Source organism: Adiantum capillus-veneris, chromosome 7, assembly GCF_014529385.1.
Source record: "Adiantum capillus-veneris isolate H3 chromosome 7, ASM1452938v2, whole genome shotgun sequence".
NCBI lineage: Eukaryota > Viridiplantae > Streptophyta > Polypodiopsida > Polypodiales > Pteridaceae > Adiantum > Adiantum capillus-veneris.
Genome location: NC_140937.1, coordinates 121712075 through 121733982, shown reverse-complemented (window position 1 = coordinate 121733982; position 21908 = coordinate 121712075). Strand labels below are relative to the sequence as shown.

General features: G+C 46.4%; 1 protein-coding gene and 1 long non-coding RNA gene across 2 annotated transcripts in view; one reads left to right on the top strand and one right to left on the bottom strand.

The window, feature by feature from the left end:
* Positions 1 to 1210, top strand: part of LOC147454537 (uncharacterized) — a 38858-nt gene extending 37648 nt beyond the window's left edge. The window contains exon 2 of the long non-coding RNA XR_015188630.1: positions 568 to 1210. This is a non-coding gene — a long non-coding RNA (uncharacterized LOC147454537). The remainder of the gene's footprint in view (positions 1 to 567) is intronic.
* The window catches only part of LOC147454535 (uncharacterized), a 291300-nt gene that overhangs the window by 12966 nt on the left and 256426 nt on the right, over positions 1 to 21908 (bottom strand). Inside the window, exons 43-51 of the mRNA XM_086516456.1 lie at positions 20516 to 20704; positions 17921 to 18025; positions 5294 to 5713; positions 5069 to 5213; positions 3128 to 3375; positions 2932 to 3048; positions 2499 to 2582; positions 2307 to 2390; positions 1552 to 2139 (exon numbers count right to left, since the gene is read on the bottom strand). Coding sequence (XP_086372582.1) covers positions 1552 to 2139; positions 2307 to 2390; positions 2499 to 2582; positions 2932 to 3048; positions 3128 to 3375; positions 5069 to 5213; positions 5294 to 5713; positions 17921 to 18025; positions 20516 to 20704 — 1980 coding nt within the window. The remainder of the gene's footprint in view (positions 1 to 1551; positions 2140 to 2306; positions 2391 to 2498; positions 2583 to 2931; positions 3049 to 3127; positions 3376 to 5068; positions 5214 to 5293; positions 5714 to 17920; positions 18026 to 20515; positions 20705 to 21908) is intronic.

Here is a 21908-nt window from a genome sequence, read left to right as displayed (position 1 = left end):
TAGACATACAATCCTGAATCTTGAGTCTCGAAGAGAATTTAGAGGTGCTTGCCACTTTAGGACTGGGAAGAAAGCATGAGAAGATGGCATAAGGTGCTCCTTAAGTAGGGGAGGGGCTTAGTTGTGTGAGTTTATGACCCTTAAATAACCCAAGGAGCTCAAGCTGCTCAAATCAATCACGCATGTGCTTGCATTAGTAAACTTATCATTTGACTTTTGGAATATCTATTATGTGTTGGCAAACCTGTCGGAGTGTCCGAAACAAGAAGATGGGTCATCCCAGTCCATACTAGGACAGGCCCTTGTCACAATTGACCATGCTGGGACGAATGACGTCCCCATTTCCAGGGGGTTTCCAGGGTGGTGTCTTTGGGTCCTTAGCTCACGTGCCTGCCTGATGTTGCATGTAAAAATGTTTGAATTTCTCGGAAGGTGCTCTTCTCAGGTCATTTTTCTTATAGACCAAATTGCTGGAGTGCTCTGTCTGAAAGAGTTTTGGGATGCGAGCGTCTTCTTGCACTCTATATATGATCTTTTAACTCCTCTAAATTAGTTTCGTGCTTTTAGGCACCGCAGGACCTTCAGGAAGTGTGAAAATTAGAGGAATGCTAAGAACTGGCAATGCATTTTGAAGGTTCACATCTCTACGATGATTGGAGCTACTTGAAAAGCACCAACTTAGACAAAATTTCTGCACAAAGTGAACTTGGACAAGCTTAAGGTTGACCAAAGGTGTGCCATTGGCTACTAAGAGGTTGATTGCTTCAAAGATGCTGTTTTATGAGAGTGTCAAGAATTGCACTCAGAGATCACATGTTCAGTATTGAGCTACAAAAAGACCTTGACTTCAAGGGGTACACCTTTACTTTATGGTGGTCTCTCAGGGATCAGTCATTGTAGAGTTTTATCATAATAATTATCATTGTTGTCAACAAGGAACCACCTTTGCCTACATCTAAGGGTGACTCATCACTTTTCTTTTATGGTGGAAACTCCCTCTAACCAATCCCCCCTACGCCACAGATTTTTGGGAATGGATGAACTAATCATGTGGCTGTTTCATAATCACGGAATCACCCGTAGTGAAAAAGATTTGAGACATCAGTACAAGCTGTTAAGATGTAATACAATGCCCTTACCTGACTTTTAGCTCTATATTCATTGTACGTGCATTATTCATTAGTACAGTTGTCATTGCTTAATTGCATAATATGTATTTTTTTCATGAATTCTAGGGAGATTGTGGAAGGACGAGTTTCTCTCGTCGGGGAATCATTTGGAGGAAGTTGTTCTCATTGAGCATGCATCTCTATCTGAGGAAGATGGTGTCTTGCTTGTATATAATGGTGATTGGTAGAGAGTAACTCTTGAATAGGATTTTATTTGGAAAAAGAGGAAGTGGAGAGATCTGGTCTTTGAGCAATTGAGAATCTGAGTATATGCTGGCTCTTTGTATTGAGTAAATACGTTTCTAAGCCTCTCCATTTATGAAATAATGTACAGTTTAATGTGCATGGTTTTCTTAAAGCTCGTGATACAGAGTTAAATCACCTGAACAACAGCATGGAAAAAGCATAAGGCATACAGCATTCGCCTCCACTCCTTTCCCCGAGAGCAATTATTGAAAAAATCTGCTTCTGAGATGGGATACATGTGGTAACTGCCGGTAATGTTGGCTTTCAGTCCATTGGGTGGCTCATTGGTCATCTTTACAGCATTCTGGAGGATGGATATAGGGAATGCTTCGGATGGATAACTTGTGAGCCAAAGTCTAAATTTCTGATGTGTTTTCTCTGCAGTCAGTTCGGTCTCCCAAAATCGTTCTAGGGTGGTCATCCAGGAAGGAGCCAGATGGCAATTTTGGAGTGCTACCCAGTAGCCTTCTCGGGCTGCTTCGTTCATGGTGGCAATAGCTACCGGTCCCTGGCCCTGTCCAAGAGAAACTGACTGCAATTTTATTCCATGGTCCCCAGCCAGTTTAATCAGCGACGACATTGGATCAGACCCAGGGGAGAGAATGAACACTAGAGGAGCTGTAGGTGAAGAATCATTGTAGCAAGCTCCCAAGTTCAAAAGTGATGGCTCTGTAAACCGCTGGCCGAGTGTCTCAGCAATGTAGTCGACAACTGCCAACACAAGCTGCACCAAGGATAATGTTAGGGTAATGTTAAAATGTTCGATGTTAGTATAATTATACAATTATACACATACACATACATAATACACATTCATATATCTATAATTGCAGAAACAAAGAATCAAAAAACCTTTCTCTTAAGAGCTCCTAGAGGTGCCAGTAGACAAACCTTATCTGGTCTTAGACAGCGTAACACAAGCATCTTACGAAACCTGTCTAGCTCGAAGTTCCATGGCATTGGAAGATTCTCTCTCTGTACAAAACATTTCTTTCATCAGTTCCTTTACCACATAGTTGTCAAACCAGATTTTCTACAAATAGAAGAGATTTTGTACAGATTTGTACAAATAAGAAAACTTACATGGGGCTCCTGACTATCAAATATGATACACCATTCTTTTGCTTGCTTTTGGATGCTCTTATCCAACTCTTGAAAGTTTTTCAGCTAACAACAGATGACATAAAAATTGTAAGACATGCATATCAATACAAAATGTGATTGCTGCTTATTTACTATGGGCTCCCGAATAATAAAGAAAGTCCCCGGAAATCTCAACATTGTTCTTGTAGTTTAGAGGTTGCTTTCTTAATTTAAATGTTGAAAATACATTGTGCTTAATATGCCAAGGCCACAACATGCATAATCTTTGTGACATGAACCACCTACACCTTGTAGTATAAAGAGAAGGTATACCGTTGGCAGCCAAGACCTATTTGCCAAGAGCCAATTTTAGTTTTTACCTTTGTATCATACATTCAGTTAGAAGCCACGAGAACCATTGATTTGGAGATACCTTTGACAAACGGTATATTTCGTTCCAAGATTTTTCAGTAAGCCAAGCCAATGCTTCTTCATGTGGCTTTTCTGGCTGCTTCTCAAGAGCAATACCTCCGGTCATCAAAAATGTCAACTACAGGGATGATGGACAAATTGTGAGAAACTAAGAATGCTTGCAAAGGTAGCAGTTAAGATGGAGAGATGACGCTTACCTCTTCAGAATCCAAAGCTCCCTTTTCTAATTCTAGCTTAATTGATATCACAAAAGCAAATAAAATCTTGTCCTTTTCAAAGAGTGATCGAGATACATTCGAGAAAAGGCAAAATGTGAAATGATCATTTAGGCTGGCAATGCGGACGGTGAGATCGTTGGACTTCTCACTCTTCTCAATTGAATAAACAAACAGGTTGATATACCATGGCAGAGAATACTGATACATGGGTTCAATGTTTGTCATATCTGAAAACATAAGCAATTAAGTCAGTCGATGCTGCCAGAATTAGCAAAGGCAATACTTTCATCATAATCACACTTTGTACTTTGCAAAGATGTTTGCGCGGATCAAATCCTTGTGCATGTGTGTTTTCGTGAGTGTGGTTTCGAGCGCCTTTATTAATCAGCTATTTAAACCTGAGTGATATGCTTTAGGTATTCTGTAATATCAGCTGGATGCCAATTGTCAAACTGGTTAGGAAAAACAACCATTAGAAGCATTAACTGCTTGCTCTTCTATGCCCTGCACCAGAATCGGAATGCTTTTGTGCCAAAAAGTTTAATACAGATATTTGCCACGTGCAATTGGATACGATATTCACAAAATGTAGCCAACAAGATAATCTGATTTTGATGAAAGATGTGGCTGAAACTATTAAAATGGTTAATAGGATCAGAGTGCTGAGTTTCAGGAAATGCAATGGGATGAGACCAAAAACGTTATCTTCAATGTATTTGATCCAGATTTAACTTATATATCTGGCCAAGACCCAGGGGTTAGATGTTAAATTGTGGGATTTACTTCACAGCATTCATGTGCCCCGGCTCGCCAATATTTTTGGCCTTGAAACATTTTAACCACAATATTTTTGGCTTTAAAACATTTTAACCACAATTTCTTATTATCACTTGGGTCACATTAGAGTGGTTGGAGGGGAGGGGAAGCATTACTCGGTGGCTCCGTAGATGGTTGAGTCATCCTCTGGAGGTAATGGATTTGGGAAAGACCACCAGTATGTGAGTTGTCTTCCGGCCCAGGTGGGCCTTACCTGCAGGATTGACCGCACAGTGTTTGTGGATTGTTAGTCATGATTTGCTGCATTAACAGTGCACTCAGCCCCACAGACATGTGGGGCTTGGGTCTTGTAACTTGTCCTGTGATATACTACACGTGGATGGTTGTACTTTGTAGTCAGTACTTAATCTATGCAAGCTGGTCACACTCCCACCTTTTCTTGATGCCTTTGGTAGGTGCCTGAGCTAACTTAACACTTTCTTTGGAGTTGTCCTTGGGAACCACATGGCTGATCAAAATATGTCTTCATACTAAATTTTTCACATGGGGGCCAATATGTTCATATTTTAAATGCATTTGATTTGGGTACCGATCTTATTTTTGGAGGGGACATGCGAGTGCGATCTTGATGCCAGCATCTACTGGTTACTAGCTGCCAAGAGACCTGGTCCATATGTTCTTTACTTTAGTCTCTATTACTGCAGGGTGTCTTTGGAAGGCCTGCTGTATGCATGTCTTGAGTGTTCTCATTGTGGTGTCTATGATTTGAAATCTGAGGTGGACAGAGATGGAAGTGACATTATTCACTACCTCGCTGGTTTATAGCACACTCTTCATAACAGTCACCTTAGGAATGTATGTGCTCTTTTTGCATATGTCTCAGAATTGTACAGTCAGGCAAATGTAGCGAGCTATGGGACGACAAAGAAACAGAGAAAGATTAACATCAAAATGGCGTATGAGACCAGAGCAAAGTACAAGTTAAGTAAACCTTGGGTAGAAGGGAACATGAAAAGCTATAGAGCTATAGGGTACAAGTTTACAATTAGCAGTCTCTGCTCGACACAGTATCCCCATACAGGACAATATTTTACATAGCAACACAGGTCTGTTATATTTAAAAAAGTGATTATGTGATTATACCTGAGACACAGAAAAAGAGATTAGCTGCATGCTTAGCTGCTGGTTTGTAACCATTCCGTGCCTCATCGATTCGAATTCCTGTGTCTTCGGCTATTTTCTGCTTTCTAGATATGTCTTCAGCAAGAAGTTTTGATTGCGAGAGAACCTAGGTGTAAAATATAATCAGGTCATTGTTTCCGAAATAGAGACAGAAATCAGACTCTGAAAAAGATTAAGAAAACTCACTTGTATTCCAGTCTCATCCTCCAGGATGTTTCCTTCTTGTGAAAGAACCTCAAGCGTCTTGTCCTCGATCTCTTTTAGCTGCTTCTGATTGTTAGCACCTTGCACAATCAGCTGGTTTTTCTGCTCCTCTAAGTCTGGCCTTTCTTTGGCCACGGATATACCTAGTAGCTGGTCAAAAAGGCCCTCTGTGGTGATCATGAAGTTTATTAAATTGATCTTGGCAGAGAACTCTGGGCTGTAATGTGGATTTCTCAACTTTGTTGTTATATACAAGCGAAATTGTGGTGAATACTCCAAAACGCTGTCTCCTAAACGAATACATAGAGTTCCACTTTGTTTGAAAGTCTGCTGCAGCAATATTGGATCCAATGCTGGATCAAGCTCATTTCCTACATTCTCGATAAGAACCGGTTTACCAAACTGCAAAATTAGGATAATTTGAGGTCAAAACAGAGCCCTTCAAATAAGATCACAGAGGCATCTAGATAAAATAAATTTGATTCCAAAAGAGAAATGAAGTGAAATTCCATTGGCAAACTAGATCAATGCAACCCTTTTTTTTTTTTTTTTGTAAATGAGATCTGATTAATTTACAAGTGGGAAACCTCAAACCGAGGAAAACCCATGGAAAAGAAGAGGTACAAAAAGCGGAGATGTATGATGCTCCGAGGGCTAGAACTAGTCAAAATAAATCCTGTATGCATCAAGAGTAATATCCCCAACCTTATAAGCGAAATGCAACGCTTGGCCAAGTGACAATTTAAAATAAGGAAATAGGATAACATCAATGCTTTGAAACATCAAGAAGTTGCGATGGTGCCAGACGGTCCACAGAACCCAAAATCTGACCCAAGAAAAAAAGACTGCAAACGGAGATTACGGAGACTAAAGCGTCCCAAAAAGCCGAAGAGCAGCCACCAACACCTGTCGAGTGAAGAATCTGGAGCAACGAAAATCCCACAGTAAGTGTGGCACAGTCTCCTCCGCTGCACGACATTTGAAACAACAAGAAGGCACAATATGCCGAGTATGCACTGCGCTACCCATAGGTAAATCTTCCACCAAACAACGCCACAAGAAAATACGTTCCTTCAAAGGGAGATGACTCTGCCAAATGGAAGACAACATGCGCCTCCACCATAGGGATGACTTGGAGAGTGACCACAACTGATTACCATGACACACAATCGACGCATCAGATTAGAGGAGAGCATAGACATTACTGGCTGAAATGCATTCCAAGTTGACATCGCCAAGATTCCAATCGAAACAACAGGAGACTCATTCAAAGGAGGTACAGGAGAGAGATCAGCAAGCATGCCGCAAATTTCTCGCCAGAGAGGAGAATAATGAGGTCCGAATCCAAAAAGAGGCCTCGCAACAGACAACGAAAGAGCAGGACCGGTGTCATCTACCACTTGATGCACTTGGCATATCCCTTTTTGAGAAAGAAAATATGCTTGACGAGGAGAGGGTTGGACCAAAGTAAAAGAGAAAGCCTTGCTCCAATGCAGGCTCTCCAATCGGAGAGAATTTCCAAGAGAAGATTGCCGGCCATTCCATTCCAAATGCACCGTCACAGCCTTTCAATCAACAATGAGAGAAGAAGTAAAGGGACATCTAGGAATGTGCCCTTCAAGCTTGCCAAAAATGACCTCCCAACAGGTTGGTTGCCAATGACCAAAGGATGGAGTGACAACATGCGCACACAAATGTGATACCATAAGTGACCAAGGTTGTTGATGTGCCACCAAGACCGGCAACAGGGTAGCTTTCCGAGCCAAAACATGAGTACAAAAATCCAAATTATTCAGCCCGCGCACTCCTTTTGATCTTTCAATTTAGCTTTGGCTTGGGCTGTTTGGAGGTTGGCTACCTCTAGTTGGGTTTGCAACCACTGGGCATGTGTGTTTGTGTCTAGTAGAGTAGCATTCACCCCTTGGAGCTTGTGCTTTTGTGCTTCACTGGCGGTTGTAAGTTGCTCCAATTACAATCATATTTTTTTGTTCAATTAACTGTTGGTGTTGGTCTTCTTCAAGCTAGAAATTTTGGCCTGGTATTGCTTATGTAGAGTTCTATACTCCTCTACAAATGCATTAGCCACCTCACTTCTTGCCAGGAGATGTGCATTGGTGGCCACAAACTGCTTGACCTTTTCTTCCTTGGCATAGAGTAGACATAAGGGAATGCAAGCATGACCGAGACCATGATAATAGAGGCAAGTAAAACTGAACATAAGCCATAAGAATGCACTTGACAATCCTGAGCCGCACATGTAGAGGCCAAGTGGACAATTTTCAATTATTTAACTTGGAGTACAAACGTTGCAACACCTAATCCGTTTTCTGTAGAGCTGACGGATTCCAAGCGAGGGGATAACCCAAATGACGAACTATGACGTGTGGAGGAACAATCTCCCCTTGCCACAACAACTTATACTCATTCAAAGGAAGCAACTTAGATTTATGGAAATTAACTTTGAGGCCTGCTGCCAAACCAAACAAGTGAAGAACATGACGTGTGGAGGAACAATCTCCCCTTGCCACAACGGCTTATACTCATTCGAAGGAAGCAGCTTAGATTTATGGAAATTAACTTTGAGGCCTGCTGCCAAACCAAACAAGTGAAGAACATGCATAATTTGTTTCACATCATCATAGCGGTTACGAGACATAAACAAAGAGTCATCCGCATAAGCCTAACCAAAAAAGTGTTGCCCAGATGGTAATACGAGGCCATGCAATCTACCAGCAGAAGTCAAAACATCCAAATACATAAGCAGGGGGTGAGTGGCGATTGCATAAAGTAGCACTGAGAGGACATCCTTGCATGACAGACGTCCCAGAGGCCAAGAGTTTGTGAGAAATCCATCCAAAATACTTGCTGCAGTACTATGTGCATATAAGAAAAACACAACACGAGAAAGCTTAGGCCCAAATCCAACTGACGCACGGTGTCCGAAATGTAGTCCCATAGAACAGTATCATCCTACCGAGTGTATTTTGCATATTGCATGCCAATGATGACATTTTCCAGGTTATCGAAAATTTGACGGCGAGGAATGAAGCCATATTGATACTGATGTAGGCCATCATACCGAAAGCCCTTGAGGCGATTAACAAGCAGTTTAGCCATCAATTTATACACCATAGACATGAGCATAATTGGCCTCCAATGGGAGAACTCTTCACACCACCGCATGCTTGGGTATCAACTTGAGCAAGCCTTCTTTCCAAGAGGCGGGCAGTGCCTGCTGTTCCCATCTTGTATTCATCATGAACAACAAGGGCACCTTTAGGTCATCCCAAAACGACAAGAAAAATTCCACAAGTAAGACCACCCCAACCGGGAGCTTTCTAACAACCAAGTCAAGCAAACTGGCATACAATTCCGACTCAGTGAAAATGGCTTCTAAGTCTTGAGCCTCCTGTAGCGAAAGAATGGGAGTCACATGCGATAGGAACAATTGACATGCCTGGCAAGCTTCTCGTGTGGGAGGTAAGGGAGCCTCAAAAGCTTGCCAAAATGTGAATGCAGAGCCTGAGCCAACTCCGGTAAGGAAGAGGTCCACTCCCCGGATGGAAGTTTAATTCTCTTGATAGCTTGCGAATGCCGAGAATGATGCGAGTGCTAGAAGAATTGTTTCGAAGTAGAGCCTTTATCAGTAAAAGCGTGTTGGCAAGCGTGAGTCTACCTTTTGGCCAATTTCCTCTCATCATTATGACGTAACATAGTACGGGCAGAAAGCAACTCAGTCAATTGAATCTCAGTAAGAGAGAAAGTATTGGCCAAGTGCATCAACCTTTGACAAGTATCTTTTGCCTGTTGAACTTGGTCTTGCAACTGTGACAATTAAAACCTACCATAATCTTGGACAACACATCGAACACGCATAACAAAGCGAAACTAGGCTGTGTTCATATCAAGATGCATCTGCAAAAAGACTTGTTCTTAAGCGACGTTGAAGGGCTCGCTGCTGCTGCACGCTCCCCCCTTTGCGCCATCGCTGCCCCTCACCCCCCCCCTTCTCTCTCGCCCTCGCGCTGCCTCCAGCGCCCCCCGTGCTGCCCCCCCTCACCCTCGCGCTGCCTCCCCTGCCCCCCCTCGCCCTCGCGCTGCTTCCCTCACCCTGCCCAACCTGCCACCCTTAGCCACCTGCTGCCCGCCCGCCCGCCCGCTGCCCCCCATTCCCTGGCTGTTTCTCCCTCCCCCCCCCCGGCCCCCCCCCGCAGCCTCTTGAACTCTCGCTCGCCGCCCCCCCCCCCCCCCCCCCCCCGTCCTCTTTGTTCCAGAAGGTCTTCTGCACCTGGATCTGCAACACTTTTTCTTCGGACAAGTGCTCGGCGTTCTCGGTTGCAGTTTTTCTTCACCGTCCGCTTCTTCGACTGAGCAGTAGACACATATGGAGGCTCCAGCTCCGCCACAGAGGGACTCGCCAGAAGCCCCCTCGCCCGACCCCGCTGAGCCCACCATTAGAATTGCTCTTTCGCCGACAGAGCAAGCGAGCCTTGCCGCAGAGATAGAGCGCTTGCAGGCGACTTCTGTCATCTGCAAGGTTCTCGGCACCCGTCCTAGCAAAGGAGAGCTGCGAGACCTTCTCCAGGCCCGCCTTCTCGCAGAGGTGGGCAAGACTTTGGATGTCCAGATCCTCGGACGGGGGTACTACCAGATCGAGTTCGAGACTTCCGAGATGGCCTCCAAGGTCATAGCTATGAGTCCACTGGCCATCCGAGCATCACGCGCCCACTTTCAATAGTGGCGACATGGTTTTGACCCGACTTCGGATGTGCTAGTATAGAGGAGGCAGACATCTCCATCTTAGTCTGCTTTCTGGGTTTACGGAGGGAGTACCTTCCACTTCTCTCCAGGATTGGCTCCGCCATCGGGACTGTCCTGGAGACACCTCGTACGGCAGCATCAGTAGCTGCCAAGGCGGCTGGCATCCCTTCAGTTCGAGTTTTGGTCAGAGATGCCCACACGCTCCTGAAGGTCATCCTTCTGCCTCGGGTGAGTGGGGGTTGGTTTAGACAGAGTGTGGAGTACTCGGGTCTCCCGAACTAGTGCTTCATTTGCAGACAGCTGGGCCACCTAGCGAAGGCCTGTCCACGGAGGAGACCACGACCTGCACCTCAGCCTCAGCCCCAGCCTGCCAAGGCTGGGCCGCAGCCACAGCCAGCGGCACAGCGCACAGATTCAAAGCCACCCTCCGAGCTTGGGGCTCCAGCGGAGGAGGGGTGGCAGCAGGCCCGTGGCCGTCGACGCTAGGGGCCACAGCGACAGCCTGGCACTCAGAGTGGCCCTCAGGTGCCTACTCAGCAGCAGTGGATCCCCACGGGGAACCGCTTTGGTCCTCTTGAGTAGGAGGAGCCCCCTACGCCAGCCTCCATTTCCGCTTCACCCTCGCAAGCCGCCCCACCCTCAGATTTCCCCTCCTCCTCCTCATCCCCTCCCCCGTCCTCTCCTCCTCGCCCCCTGTCTCTGTCGCCCCACTCCGCTTCTCTTCTCCTCCGCGCCTCCCCCCAGCTCGTTCTCCCCCTCCTCCTGCTTCAGTACCACAGTCGACTAGGGAGACTGGTCCCTCGCCGGCGGCTAGGAGATCTCTTGGCAGCGCCTTTGCCACGAGTCGCCTAGCGAGAGAGGGTCAGCCCTTCTTGCGGCCCCCTTTGCAGATTCATACATCTTCCCTTGTAGCTATCCCTCGTGGTCTGACGAGCATTGACCTCCGACGCCGCTAGGATTTCTTCGATTACGGGTTCACTCGCTTTCTCGGAGATTCCGCAGTACATCACGAGGCAGCCTGCTTCAGGGTCCACGCTCTGTTCCTCGCCGCTAGGGGGAAAGAGGCCTTGGACTCAACAATTGGTTTCTCCTTCCCCCTCTGTGGTAGGACCGAGACAGAGTGGTCCCTTGACTCAGTGGTGGGATGGTTGCATACACAGGTTCTCGAGTTCTCTCACCACATGGGAGAACTTGGAGTTACAGATTTGCTGCAGACTTTGTGGCCACTGGCCAAGTTTACGGTGACACCCCCAGACTCAGCAGGATGTAGGCACATTGTGGTGTACTTTTTTGCTGATACGCAGTGTTTACCTTGCTATGTAAACATTCATGAGGACTCCTGGACAGAGGAGGTTGCTTTACGCACGGCTCGCTCTGCTTGGGCTTGGGCCAGGCACTCACTACAGTCTCGCCTATGTAGAGGACGCTCGGATGCGGATTACTCCCCATCCAAGCCTGCCTCGAAGATAGCCCGTCTTGCTGCTGCGGCAACATTTGTTCTCTCTCGCTCCCCATGAGGATCGTCTCGTGGAACGTGCAGGGATTAGGTGGGCCCCAGTTTCAGGGACAGCGGGGCCGATTGCGTCAGGAGCTTCAACGTTGCCTTGTGGGAGGAGAGATTGATCTCCTTATGCTTCAGGAGCACCATTTGTCTGAAAGCCGCATTCGGCGATGTGGTCAGATTTTGCGTGGACTTTATGATACATTTTGGTCAGCTGCTTTTGGACCTGGAGGCATCCAGGGTGGGGTATGCATGACTATTGCGGACTCATTGCAGCAGGCCATTGTGGGTAGAGGGATTATTGTGCCAGGCAGGGCTCAATGGATTACTTTGTAGGTTCAGGTTGGCCTTGTGGGCTTCGTGAACATCTATGCGCCCAATGTGGCGAGTGCTCGTGCAGAGTTTTGGTCACAGATTGTTGAGTCTTTGCCACAGGTTGACCATTGGTGTGTAGGAGGGGACTTCAACATGTTGGAGGACCCTTCTGACAGGATCGGAGGCAGCCATGCTACTTTGCATGGAGTCGAGTTAGCAGCTTGGGAGAGGTTGTGTATGACTTTGAGGGTCTCGGATACATGGCAGCATTCTGGCTTTGTGAGGCCTCCAGAGAGTCTTGCCTTCTCTAGATCGGACCGCATAGTGGGAGGAGTGAATCTATCGCGGATAGATCGCTTCTACACTAGTGACCACTTCAGTGACTTGGGGGGATCAGTGGGCATCCTTGCAGGGACATCCTTCTCGGACCATGCACCAGTGATCCTCACAGTGGCAGACAGGCAGAGGAGTGGGAGCACGATGCTTCGCATCCCAGAGCAGGTCTTGTTGGACTCAGCACTCAGAGAGAGGGTTGAGGCTCTCTAGACAGAGGGCATGGACAGCCAGGCTCTACCTGCAGGCAGAGTGGCCTTAGACCTAGCTCAACTTAGTCACTTTTTTCTTCAGGAGTCTCTGGCTCGACGGGCTGCAGCGAGAGAGGAGGAGCAGCGTCTCAGACGAGGCATTGCTTCACTATAGAGGATGCAGGAGCAGCATCCAGACAGTCCATGGTTGTAGGAGCAGTTACAGCAGGCTCGACAGGAGCTTGCTTGCATAGAGGAGAGGCGCCACGAGTTTGCCTTTCACCGACAGGCATCTCAGTGGACTCAGGTGGGTGACAGAGTGACAGGTGCTTTTTTTGAGACAGTGGGACCTCGGCACTCGCATGCCAAGGTCAATCAGTTGAGGAGACCCGATGGGTCAATTGTTTGTGAGCCTGAGGATATGCGTGCAGTCGCTACTGACTTTTACCGTGAGTTACTGTCGGCTGAGCCCCAGTCAGAGAGACAGGATGCATGCAGGGAGCAGGTTTGGGCACAGATGCCTTGTCTTGTGACTGAGGAGATGCGCCAGAGGCTAGAGATACCTCTTCAGCTTGAGGAGTTGCACACGGCTCTTAGGGCCCTCCCTCGTGGTAGCTGTCCAGGTGAGGATGGGCTGACTCCCAGCTTCTTCTTGGAGTACTGGGACCTGCTTGGCCCAGATCTTTGTAGTGCCTTTCAGTACATTCTGCACACAGGAGTGATGCCGGATAGCATGAGTGAGGGCTTGATTTACCTCATTCCAAAGCAGGGTGGCTCCTTGGATGAGATTCGACAGTGGCGCCCCATCACCATCCTCAACCCAGCCTACAAAATTCTTGCCAAGGCTTTGAGTTTGAGGATTCAGCCACTTTTGGAGAGCCTTATACATGGGACTCAGACAGGTTTTGTCAAGGAACGCAGTATCCTTGACAACATCTTCACTTTCTAGGAGGCTTCTGCCCTGACACGTCTCCGTGGGGAGGACCTTGTGATTCTTCTTCTCGATTTTGAGAAGGCATACGACAGAGTTGACTGGGACTTTCTAGAGGGCACGCTACGCAGGATGGGCTTCTCAGATGCTTGGATCAGAGGGGTGTCAGCTTTGTACAGACAGGCTCACAGTCAGGTGCTTTTGGCAGGAGGTAGAGGTGAGCGCTTCATGCTCACACGATCGGTCAGACAGAGTTGTCCTCTTGCCCCTTTCTCTTTTTGTTCTATGCGGAGGCGATGAGCAGATTTTTGGTGTCACAGCAAGTTGGTCTGAGGGGCTTAGCACTCCCTATACGGGGAGATGAGCTTCTGGACGTTGAGTTTGCACGACTCAGCCTTGTACTTGAGGGCCAGGAGGCCAATTTACACAGATGTGATTAGGCTTTGGAGACCTTCTGCTGTGCATCGGGCGCACTGATCAACTGGAGAAAGACAGTGGCTTTCTCGGTTGGCAGTGCTCCTGTGCCAGATTGGATGCCAGGAGAGGGTTTCAGGTGGATTCCTCCAGGGATTGCAGTTCGGTATTTGGGTTGTCAGGTTGATTTGGACTTGTCCCCCGAGCAGCAGATTGCTCCTCTTCTCCTGTCCATCAGGAGAATGCTGTTACATTGGAGCTCAGTACGACTTTCGCTGGCTGGTAGAGTAGTAGTTGCCAACCAGGTGTTGTTGGCGACTATGTGGTACATCACTTCTTGCTGGATCTTCTCGAGTTCTTGTATCAGCCAGGTAGAGAGGGTGATCAGGAACTTCCTTTGGGCAGGTCGTGACACTCAGATTGCCCGAGCCAAGGTGGCTTGGTCGGTCATCACACTTCCTTGTTCTCAGGGAGGGCTTGGGATCATTGATCCAGCACAACAGAGCAGAGCCCTTCTTGGGAAGTTCGTCGTCAGAGGACTTCTTCCAGGCGAGGAGCCCTGGAAGGAGTTCTTGCTGCAGAGGCTTCGTGCCAGGGTGCCTTAGGCAGGAGGCCCTTGGCAACCTTCGACCAGATGGATCTTTACAGAGTTGCGCCGAGTTGGTTTGAGCAGTAGATTGGAGGACCGATTCGCTGTGAGTTTGCTTCGATCTTGGGAGCTCTTACGGCGAGGCCTAGAGCAGAGACAGCCGACGTGCACGGAGGAGCGCCTATGGCAGCCCCTCGTCTGGAACCCCATGGTTAGCACTCAGAGAGGCCGCTTGGTTGTGAGTCGGCTTCATGTTTCTTGGGGTCCCATGGCAGCAGGTCCAACGCTCTCTCTAGGTGACTGGCTAGAGTTCACAGGTTTGTCAGAGGAGGTGCAGGCTGTCCAGCTACAGGGCATGAGAGGGGTTCAGAGCATGTGTCAGGACATCTCAGAGTCAGTTCCAGCTGAGTGGCTCACGCCTCTCGAGCAAGTAGCACCCCGGTGGATGGGAGCCTCCACACGACTGGAGGTTCTCATTTCAGTCAGGGCTTGCTCAGAGACTGTCCCAGCCCCGTTCTTCGAGCTTCAGGGTGGGGGACGGTTACAGCGAGTTGCAGTAGAGGCCCCACAGGTAGCAGAGTGCTGTTTCCAGAGGATCCGAGTTGTGGGCATCTATGGGAGGACTTGCGTCATAGACCCTGACCCAGCAGCTCGTGGGACAGGACACTGGAGGCTATGGGCTTGGGAGTGCTGTCCACTGGCACGAGTACAGTGGGATCCTGGTGAGTGGCTATGGAGGGACTCCTTCTCTTCTGCAGACCGCCTAGGAGTCCCTTTCTTTCAGTACACTGTGGCTATGGAGGGACTCCTTCTCTTCTGCAGACCGCCTAGGAGTCCCTTTCTTTCAGTACACTGTTCGGCTTGGACGTCATATACTTGCAGCACAGAGGGAGGCCTGCCCCGCTGCAGCACGTCATTGGCAGGAGGAGGGCCTCACAGTCGAGTTCTTGGCAGAGGCTGTGGGACTCCAGACAGTCGAGGCGCATCACTTTGTTCCAGTGGCTGGTTGCACATAGAGCCACAGTAGTAGGGAGCTGGCTTGTGCATAGTGGTCTCTCGGCCGCATGTGTAGCCTGTGACCAATTGGTGGAGAGTCAGCGTCATTGCCTTTGGGACTGTCCCTCGGCCCAGCAGGTGTGGCTACGAGTTCTTCGGCTGATGCCTGCCCTCTCCACGGCTCGACAGTACACTTGGGGGGCGGCGGCTTGGTCCACCCTCACGGGCCTGACACTTCAGTTTGAGCTATCTTCCACCAGCAGGATGATAGTGATACAGGGGGGGCGACCTACACTCCAGCCTGCTACAGATCTTACTCCACAGGAGTGGTGAAGTGAGAGAGAGGAGTGTTGGGAGCTCATCAGCGGCCTAGCTCTCTGGTTCATCTGGCGGGCCCGCTGTTTCCGCATCTTTGAGACTCGCCCTGTGCCACCAGCAGAGACTGTTCGTGACTTTTGGCTAGAGCTGATCCATACTCTCAGAGGACAGCTTGAGGGACTACAAGGCAGCTCCGACCGCATGCGGGAGCGCCGCGAGGCTTTCCTTCGACTCTGGCGCCCTCGGCCTTTCTACACCATTGTCCAGGGGGTGCTTAGATGGCACTACTGTCCACCTGTGTGGCTCTTCCCTCCTCCCATCTCTTGATTTAGCCTTATTGTATATATGCTGTTTTTTCATTGGGAGAGTCTCCCCATCATGCTTGTTGTAGCCCTCTCTTGCAGAGGTGGATGTAGCTCTATGGGCAATTTTCATTAACTAATAGAAGGATCTTTTTCTCGGAAAAAAAAAAAGATGCATCTGCGAAGTCAAAGGTGGGATGATATCCCCAATCATAGAGCGGAAAAGATCATGCTTAAGATGAGCATTATTGACATGCAAAAGACGCTTCTTAGGAAGGGAGCCGTCAACAGAAAAAGATCCAAAGCGCAATTTCAAACAAAGGGGAGCATGATCTGAGAGGCACAGGGTGTAATCAACCCTCATGTCGCATACAAAGTCATCATACTGCTGCATATTGAAAAGATACCAGCGATCTAGTTGAGCACGATACATAGATTGAGCATTATGTTGAAATGTGAATCCGGGATCATCCGCATTCAGAAGAGGCCATAAATCCAAACCATCACAAGTCATCATAAAATGATCCCATGATTGGCGTTCCACACGAAGTATATGAGAGTGCCCAGTAGTATTGTCTGTGATATTCAGAGCATTATTAAAATCCCCAGAGAGAAAAGCATTGGAACGCCAATAATACAAGGAGATGGCACTCCACACCATGCTCGATCAACAGACGCTGTGTATGCATATAATCCCCCGAATTCAACCAATGTAACCCTTTTCACATGCCCCTCCTCCCATTAGACCTCCTTTACTACCCAATCCTCAAGCTCTTCTAATCCAGGCATATGTTCCTTCAAATGTCTGTGCTAATTTGTTTAATGGACTCTTATATTTTTTCCTTTCCCCCAAAACTAGGCTTACACTGGCTCGATGGCTCTATTGCCCAGCCCCATCACTCGTTGATTGTTTTTGCTCTTGATCATTAAGCTAATGTGCATACGCGTGAATTGCATGAGATCAGTTTCTTGTCAGAAAAAGAAAATCTCAAAAGCACATGGTTGGAACTCATCCTTTTTATTATAAATGCCATAGATATCTAGGCTTGATATGTCAACACCCTTCATTTTACTGTATTCCTTAGCTATCTAAATCAACATCCTCTATCATGGAGAACTAATCAATAAAAACATGCATCACAAGCATTTGTCTACATTTCCTTTCCTCAAGGGTGATGTTGACTACCACATATAGATCATGGAAATTTGCCCAGTACGTAGTCTCTCTTTCTCACAGATGAATGATGTAGATGTACAAGGGGATGCAAATCTACAATGAGAAGGAAGGCTTTTGCCACCTTGATTTCGGCTAGCACTGTTTCTTAAATGTGAATTACATCAAGGTTCACAATCTCCTCCTTTGCAAATTTACAAACTCAGGTAGATTTTTATACCATATAAACATTGAACAACAAAAACCATGGCAAGATGCATGCTTGCCACCATGAAGCCAGCCATTATCTCTTCAGTAGGATTGTGACATTTAAAAAACAAGCCAATGTATTCAATCTGAATATGCAAGTAAAGATAATGGTAATCATGACCATGGCTCACTCAAAATAATTCCCTGTAAGAGGATGAGACATGCCCATCCATGTTGGTTTTGCATGTGGGCAATTACAAGACCAGACACCAAATGGAATGCAGGTGGTGGCCCTCGTGGGGAAGGTCCTTCAAAAATATGTGAATGTACAAGGTTCCAACAACATATTTCTGATTTCCTCCTTTTACACATAGTTTACATACAAAAAGGGTGTTTCTGCAGGTTGTATTAAAAAAGGACGTGTTGTATTTATAAAGAAATCACAGCTAAGGGGGGGTTTTTGAATGCAATAATATGGAGAATTTACATATAATGAAACAGCCGAGGTGGTAGCCAACAAGTTTTATTTTAAAAATTCTAATCTCAAACAAAATCAGCCTTTTAAAATGCCTTTATGCAGAAAAAGAACAGGAACCTGGATGCCAATTTCAAGCTTCCGTAAAAGGTCCGTGTCATTAAGTTTTGCAACAAGTAGCCCATTGCTTGCTTCCATATTTTTGATCCATTTATTGGCTTGGACCTACAAAATAAAAATATTAGACTTCAGAAGGGTATTCATCAATTGAAGTTAGTTGTTTTTTAAAAACAAGTTTCACAAAAAAATCACTGCCCAATGGGCTACATCTCCCCTATCAAGAGGGTATGCTGTAGAAAAAGTGCAGGAGGGAGACTCATGAACAAAACTGTTGCAGATGTACATGTCATAATAATCAATATCTAATTCTCCTAAATGATTTTCTCATATTAAACTGATCATTTAATGGGAAAATAGGGATCCAAAGGGGAGGCCATCTGCAAAAGAGCCATGTGCAACAATGGGCTAAAAAGACCCTAAGGTTCAGTCCATTAAGACTTCCAAAATGCTAAGGTTCCAAAATTCAAAGGTTGTGTCCAAAGGTCAACTCTAGTGGAAATTGGATGCTTTGTGTGTGACCAAAAAGTCTTTTCAAATCCCTACATAGGAGGGGGCGAGCCTTGGGAGTAGGGGATGAGAGAGAAAGTCACACACACACACACACACACAGGCTCCCTTTACACAAAGGGAATTAGGGACACATGTCAGCTCCCTAGCCGAGATGCCCACAAGGTGTGCCCAATTGCTATTGGATGGCCTTGGAGGTGGACCAATGAGAATTAGGCTAGAGTAAATCTAGTTTAACTAATTTAAAAACACTTAATAAAAGAACCAATGAAAATTAAGTCTCCTAAATGACTATTGGACAGTCTCCCAAGGGGTCCAATGAGCATTCAACAGTCCAATGGCTTGCCTGATTCCTATTGGCCAGGAGGCAAAGGGGTCCAATGAGAGTTTAATTGAATTATTAATTAACCTAAAGCTCTCACAAAAGGGGAAAGGGGGACACATGTCAGAAGGCTATCACTTATGCTGCTTAATAGTCATTGGCTTGACTTGGGGAGGGCCAATGAGGGTTGAGCAAGAGCAAATAGCAAGAGGGCTCGCCCAAGAGAGAGAGGGGGCTGATTTTTGCAAGGCATTATCACACACACACTCACACAATCTCATGTGTGAAGAAAGAGAAGACTATCTCTTCCCAAGCTTTAATGGAGAGCTCATCACCTACTCCAAGCTTGTGAGATAGAAGCCTACATCGACACACTCTTGGCATGTGGATGCAAATCCAACCAAGAGCCAAGCTTCAATGCATGCTCATCTCCTCTACCAAGCTAATTACTAAGCTAAGCTATGCTAATATGAGTGATTATGTGAGGAGATGTACATCTTTCTCGTAAGATACTCCTTCCTCTCAATCTACTCTCATACCCTGCTAGCTCCCACCATCTTCGAAGGTGTGTGAGGTCTTGGGTCTGAGACCGGGGATAATTTAAGTTGTGTTTGCTAAGTGTTTTGCTTAGTGCATGAAGCTTTCATCTTCATTGCACTAGCTAGTCTTGAAGGAACACAAAGAATTGTATTGTACAATATCTCTCTTGATGGGAGAAACCATAATACAAAGCCTTTTGGAGGGGGGACCGGCTCCATGCAAATCCGGTCCTCAACTGTTGTCAATAGCTTAATTTCTCTCTCTTTTGAAAGTATTGTTCATGCTATCTAACTAGGTGTTATGCTTTTTGTTGCTCTCTCCACCCAAGCACTCTTGTAATTCTCATTAGGAATCTATTCTAATGAAATGCCCACTATGTTCATACTAATTTCCGCTACACACAAGTTTTTAGGCCATTAAAAGTTACATACACATCGTAGATGACTATCAAATGTATATACAAGTCTTCCACAAAAGCACACACAGCCTCTTATTTTGCTCTCTCATGAGATTACAACGTGTACACGTATTCTTAATGGAGAGAGAGGATAAAAAAGCTAAAGCTCTCTCTCTACATAGATAATAAGATAGGAAACATACAATGGCTTGCCAAGTGTAGTTGAGAAGTTGAAAGAACAATTTCAAGAGGTCTCTTTGAAGAAAGGCAATATTCAATATCTCTTGGTGAAAGAATCTGTTGTGAGAATTAAATGTGCAAGCTATGGGGTAACATATAATAAAGACCTCTCACTTTGGCCAAGTCAGTAACCTCAGGAAACAACCTGACATGCCATGACGAAATGATTTTCTATCTCTGTGAGATTTTGGGCCAAACCCCAAGAAGTTCTCTCACATTTGACAAGCTTTTTCTGGGTCAAAAAAACATGTGCTGTGACTCAGTGAATAAAGAATGGCCAACATGCCTAATAGAGAACGAAGTATAGGTCATTCAATCTTGATTAGTTTTTCATGAAATTTGGTTTAACCTAAATTTTTATCTCAAAACATACGCTGGCATGACCTACTTAAGATATCTCTCCTCTTTTGATTGTAAGGTTCAAGCTCAGCAGAAGTGCTTGGAAAAAAATAAGCAAAAACATGCTGTTGAATTTGTACTAGGGAAACTGGGGAAGGTATCCCAGTGTTTCTACAAATACATGCAAAGGATTATGGCACGACCCTTTAATTTGGCTATACTCATTAAGAAGAGATCCAAGGAAAGTGACCTGCGGATCTATCATTAATGGCCACCGCCGTGCAGTAGATATTATAACACCATTGTCAACTGAGCTCTGGTCCCTTGGTAAACCGAAAATATTCCATGCCCGAATACTCACCGGGTCAGCTAACACAGCACTCAGCTCAAATTCAGTCGAGCATGGTATATTTTTTTCTTTACAACAAGCTAACCATCTCTGCAAACATGAGAAAAAAAGTTTCATTAGTGCCAAGCATCTTTGCAAACAACTCTCTAGTTACTTAAAAATGAGACTTTCATTTATTTTGTAGTTCACTGTTCAATACCTACTTTTGTACCCCCACATCCAGTCTCAAGTTTACTATACCCTTATTTTTCTTTCCATATAGGTGTATCTTTCTACTTTTGGAAGTAAGTATTGATCACTGTAGCGGAGATAATGTGTCGTGCTCTCTATAGTGGGTGCTCCTCAGTGCAATGTGTGTGAGATCTCACCCCACAGAATGAAAACACAGAAGACAATGAATAACAAAGAAACAACACCAAGACTCAGCAGTGGAACCTGAACAGCATGAACATCCTCTAACTCAAAGAAACCAATACAGACTCTGGTATGGCAGCACACTCAGCTCCAGCCCAAAACTCACGGGTACAATGGGGGTGTCGAGGCTCAACTGTGCAGGGATGATGGAGACGTGCTGTGTATGAACTCAAGATGCTAGACTCAAGACGAATGACCACACAAAGTAGATGATACTCAATAACTCTAAACAACTACAGATATATATAACCATAAAAAGCCACCAATGTCTCACAAATATCCAATCTAGCTAAGTCTATCTCCAAACTATGGTCGTGGTGGTCTGGCACCGCATCGACTAGACCACCACCCGTATGCCTGCCACGTGTCACTGCCCAGGCGAAAGTCCATCCAGTGTGAGCCCCAGCCCAACTGCAACTAATTGCCTGTCCAGGGTCACAACTGGCCCCGCGTCGACTAGACCACCACCCGTATGCCTGCCACGTGTCACTGCCCAGGCAAAAGTCCGTCTAGTGTGAGCCCCAACCCAACTGCAACTAACTGCCTGTCCAGTGCCTGTGACACTGTAGCCCTGCTACAAGTTGCCCGCCACAAAACCACTCAGCGTCTCGGTGAGAGGAATACTATGCTGCAAAGAGAACCGAGAAGTCACTATATGTACAAAAGAAAGCTGAGAAGAGCAGTGCGGTCCTGTCACCCAAGAGAAAGAGTCATCGCCACTGTTACACCAGAAGTACCCGCCTCGAGAGGAGGAGCCATCAAATCAATGGTGGGAGGCTTCTGTTGCTGAACTCTGCTGCTCTAGACAAACTGGCTCCCTGTGACTAGAGCAGCCACCTGTTGCGCAGCGGATGGAAGCACCTGGCCTGAAGTGTACTCA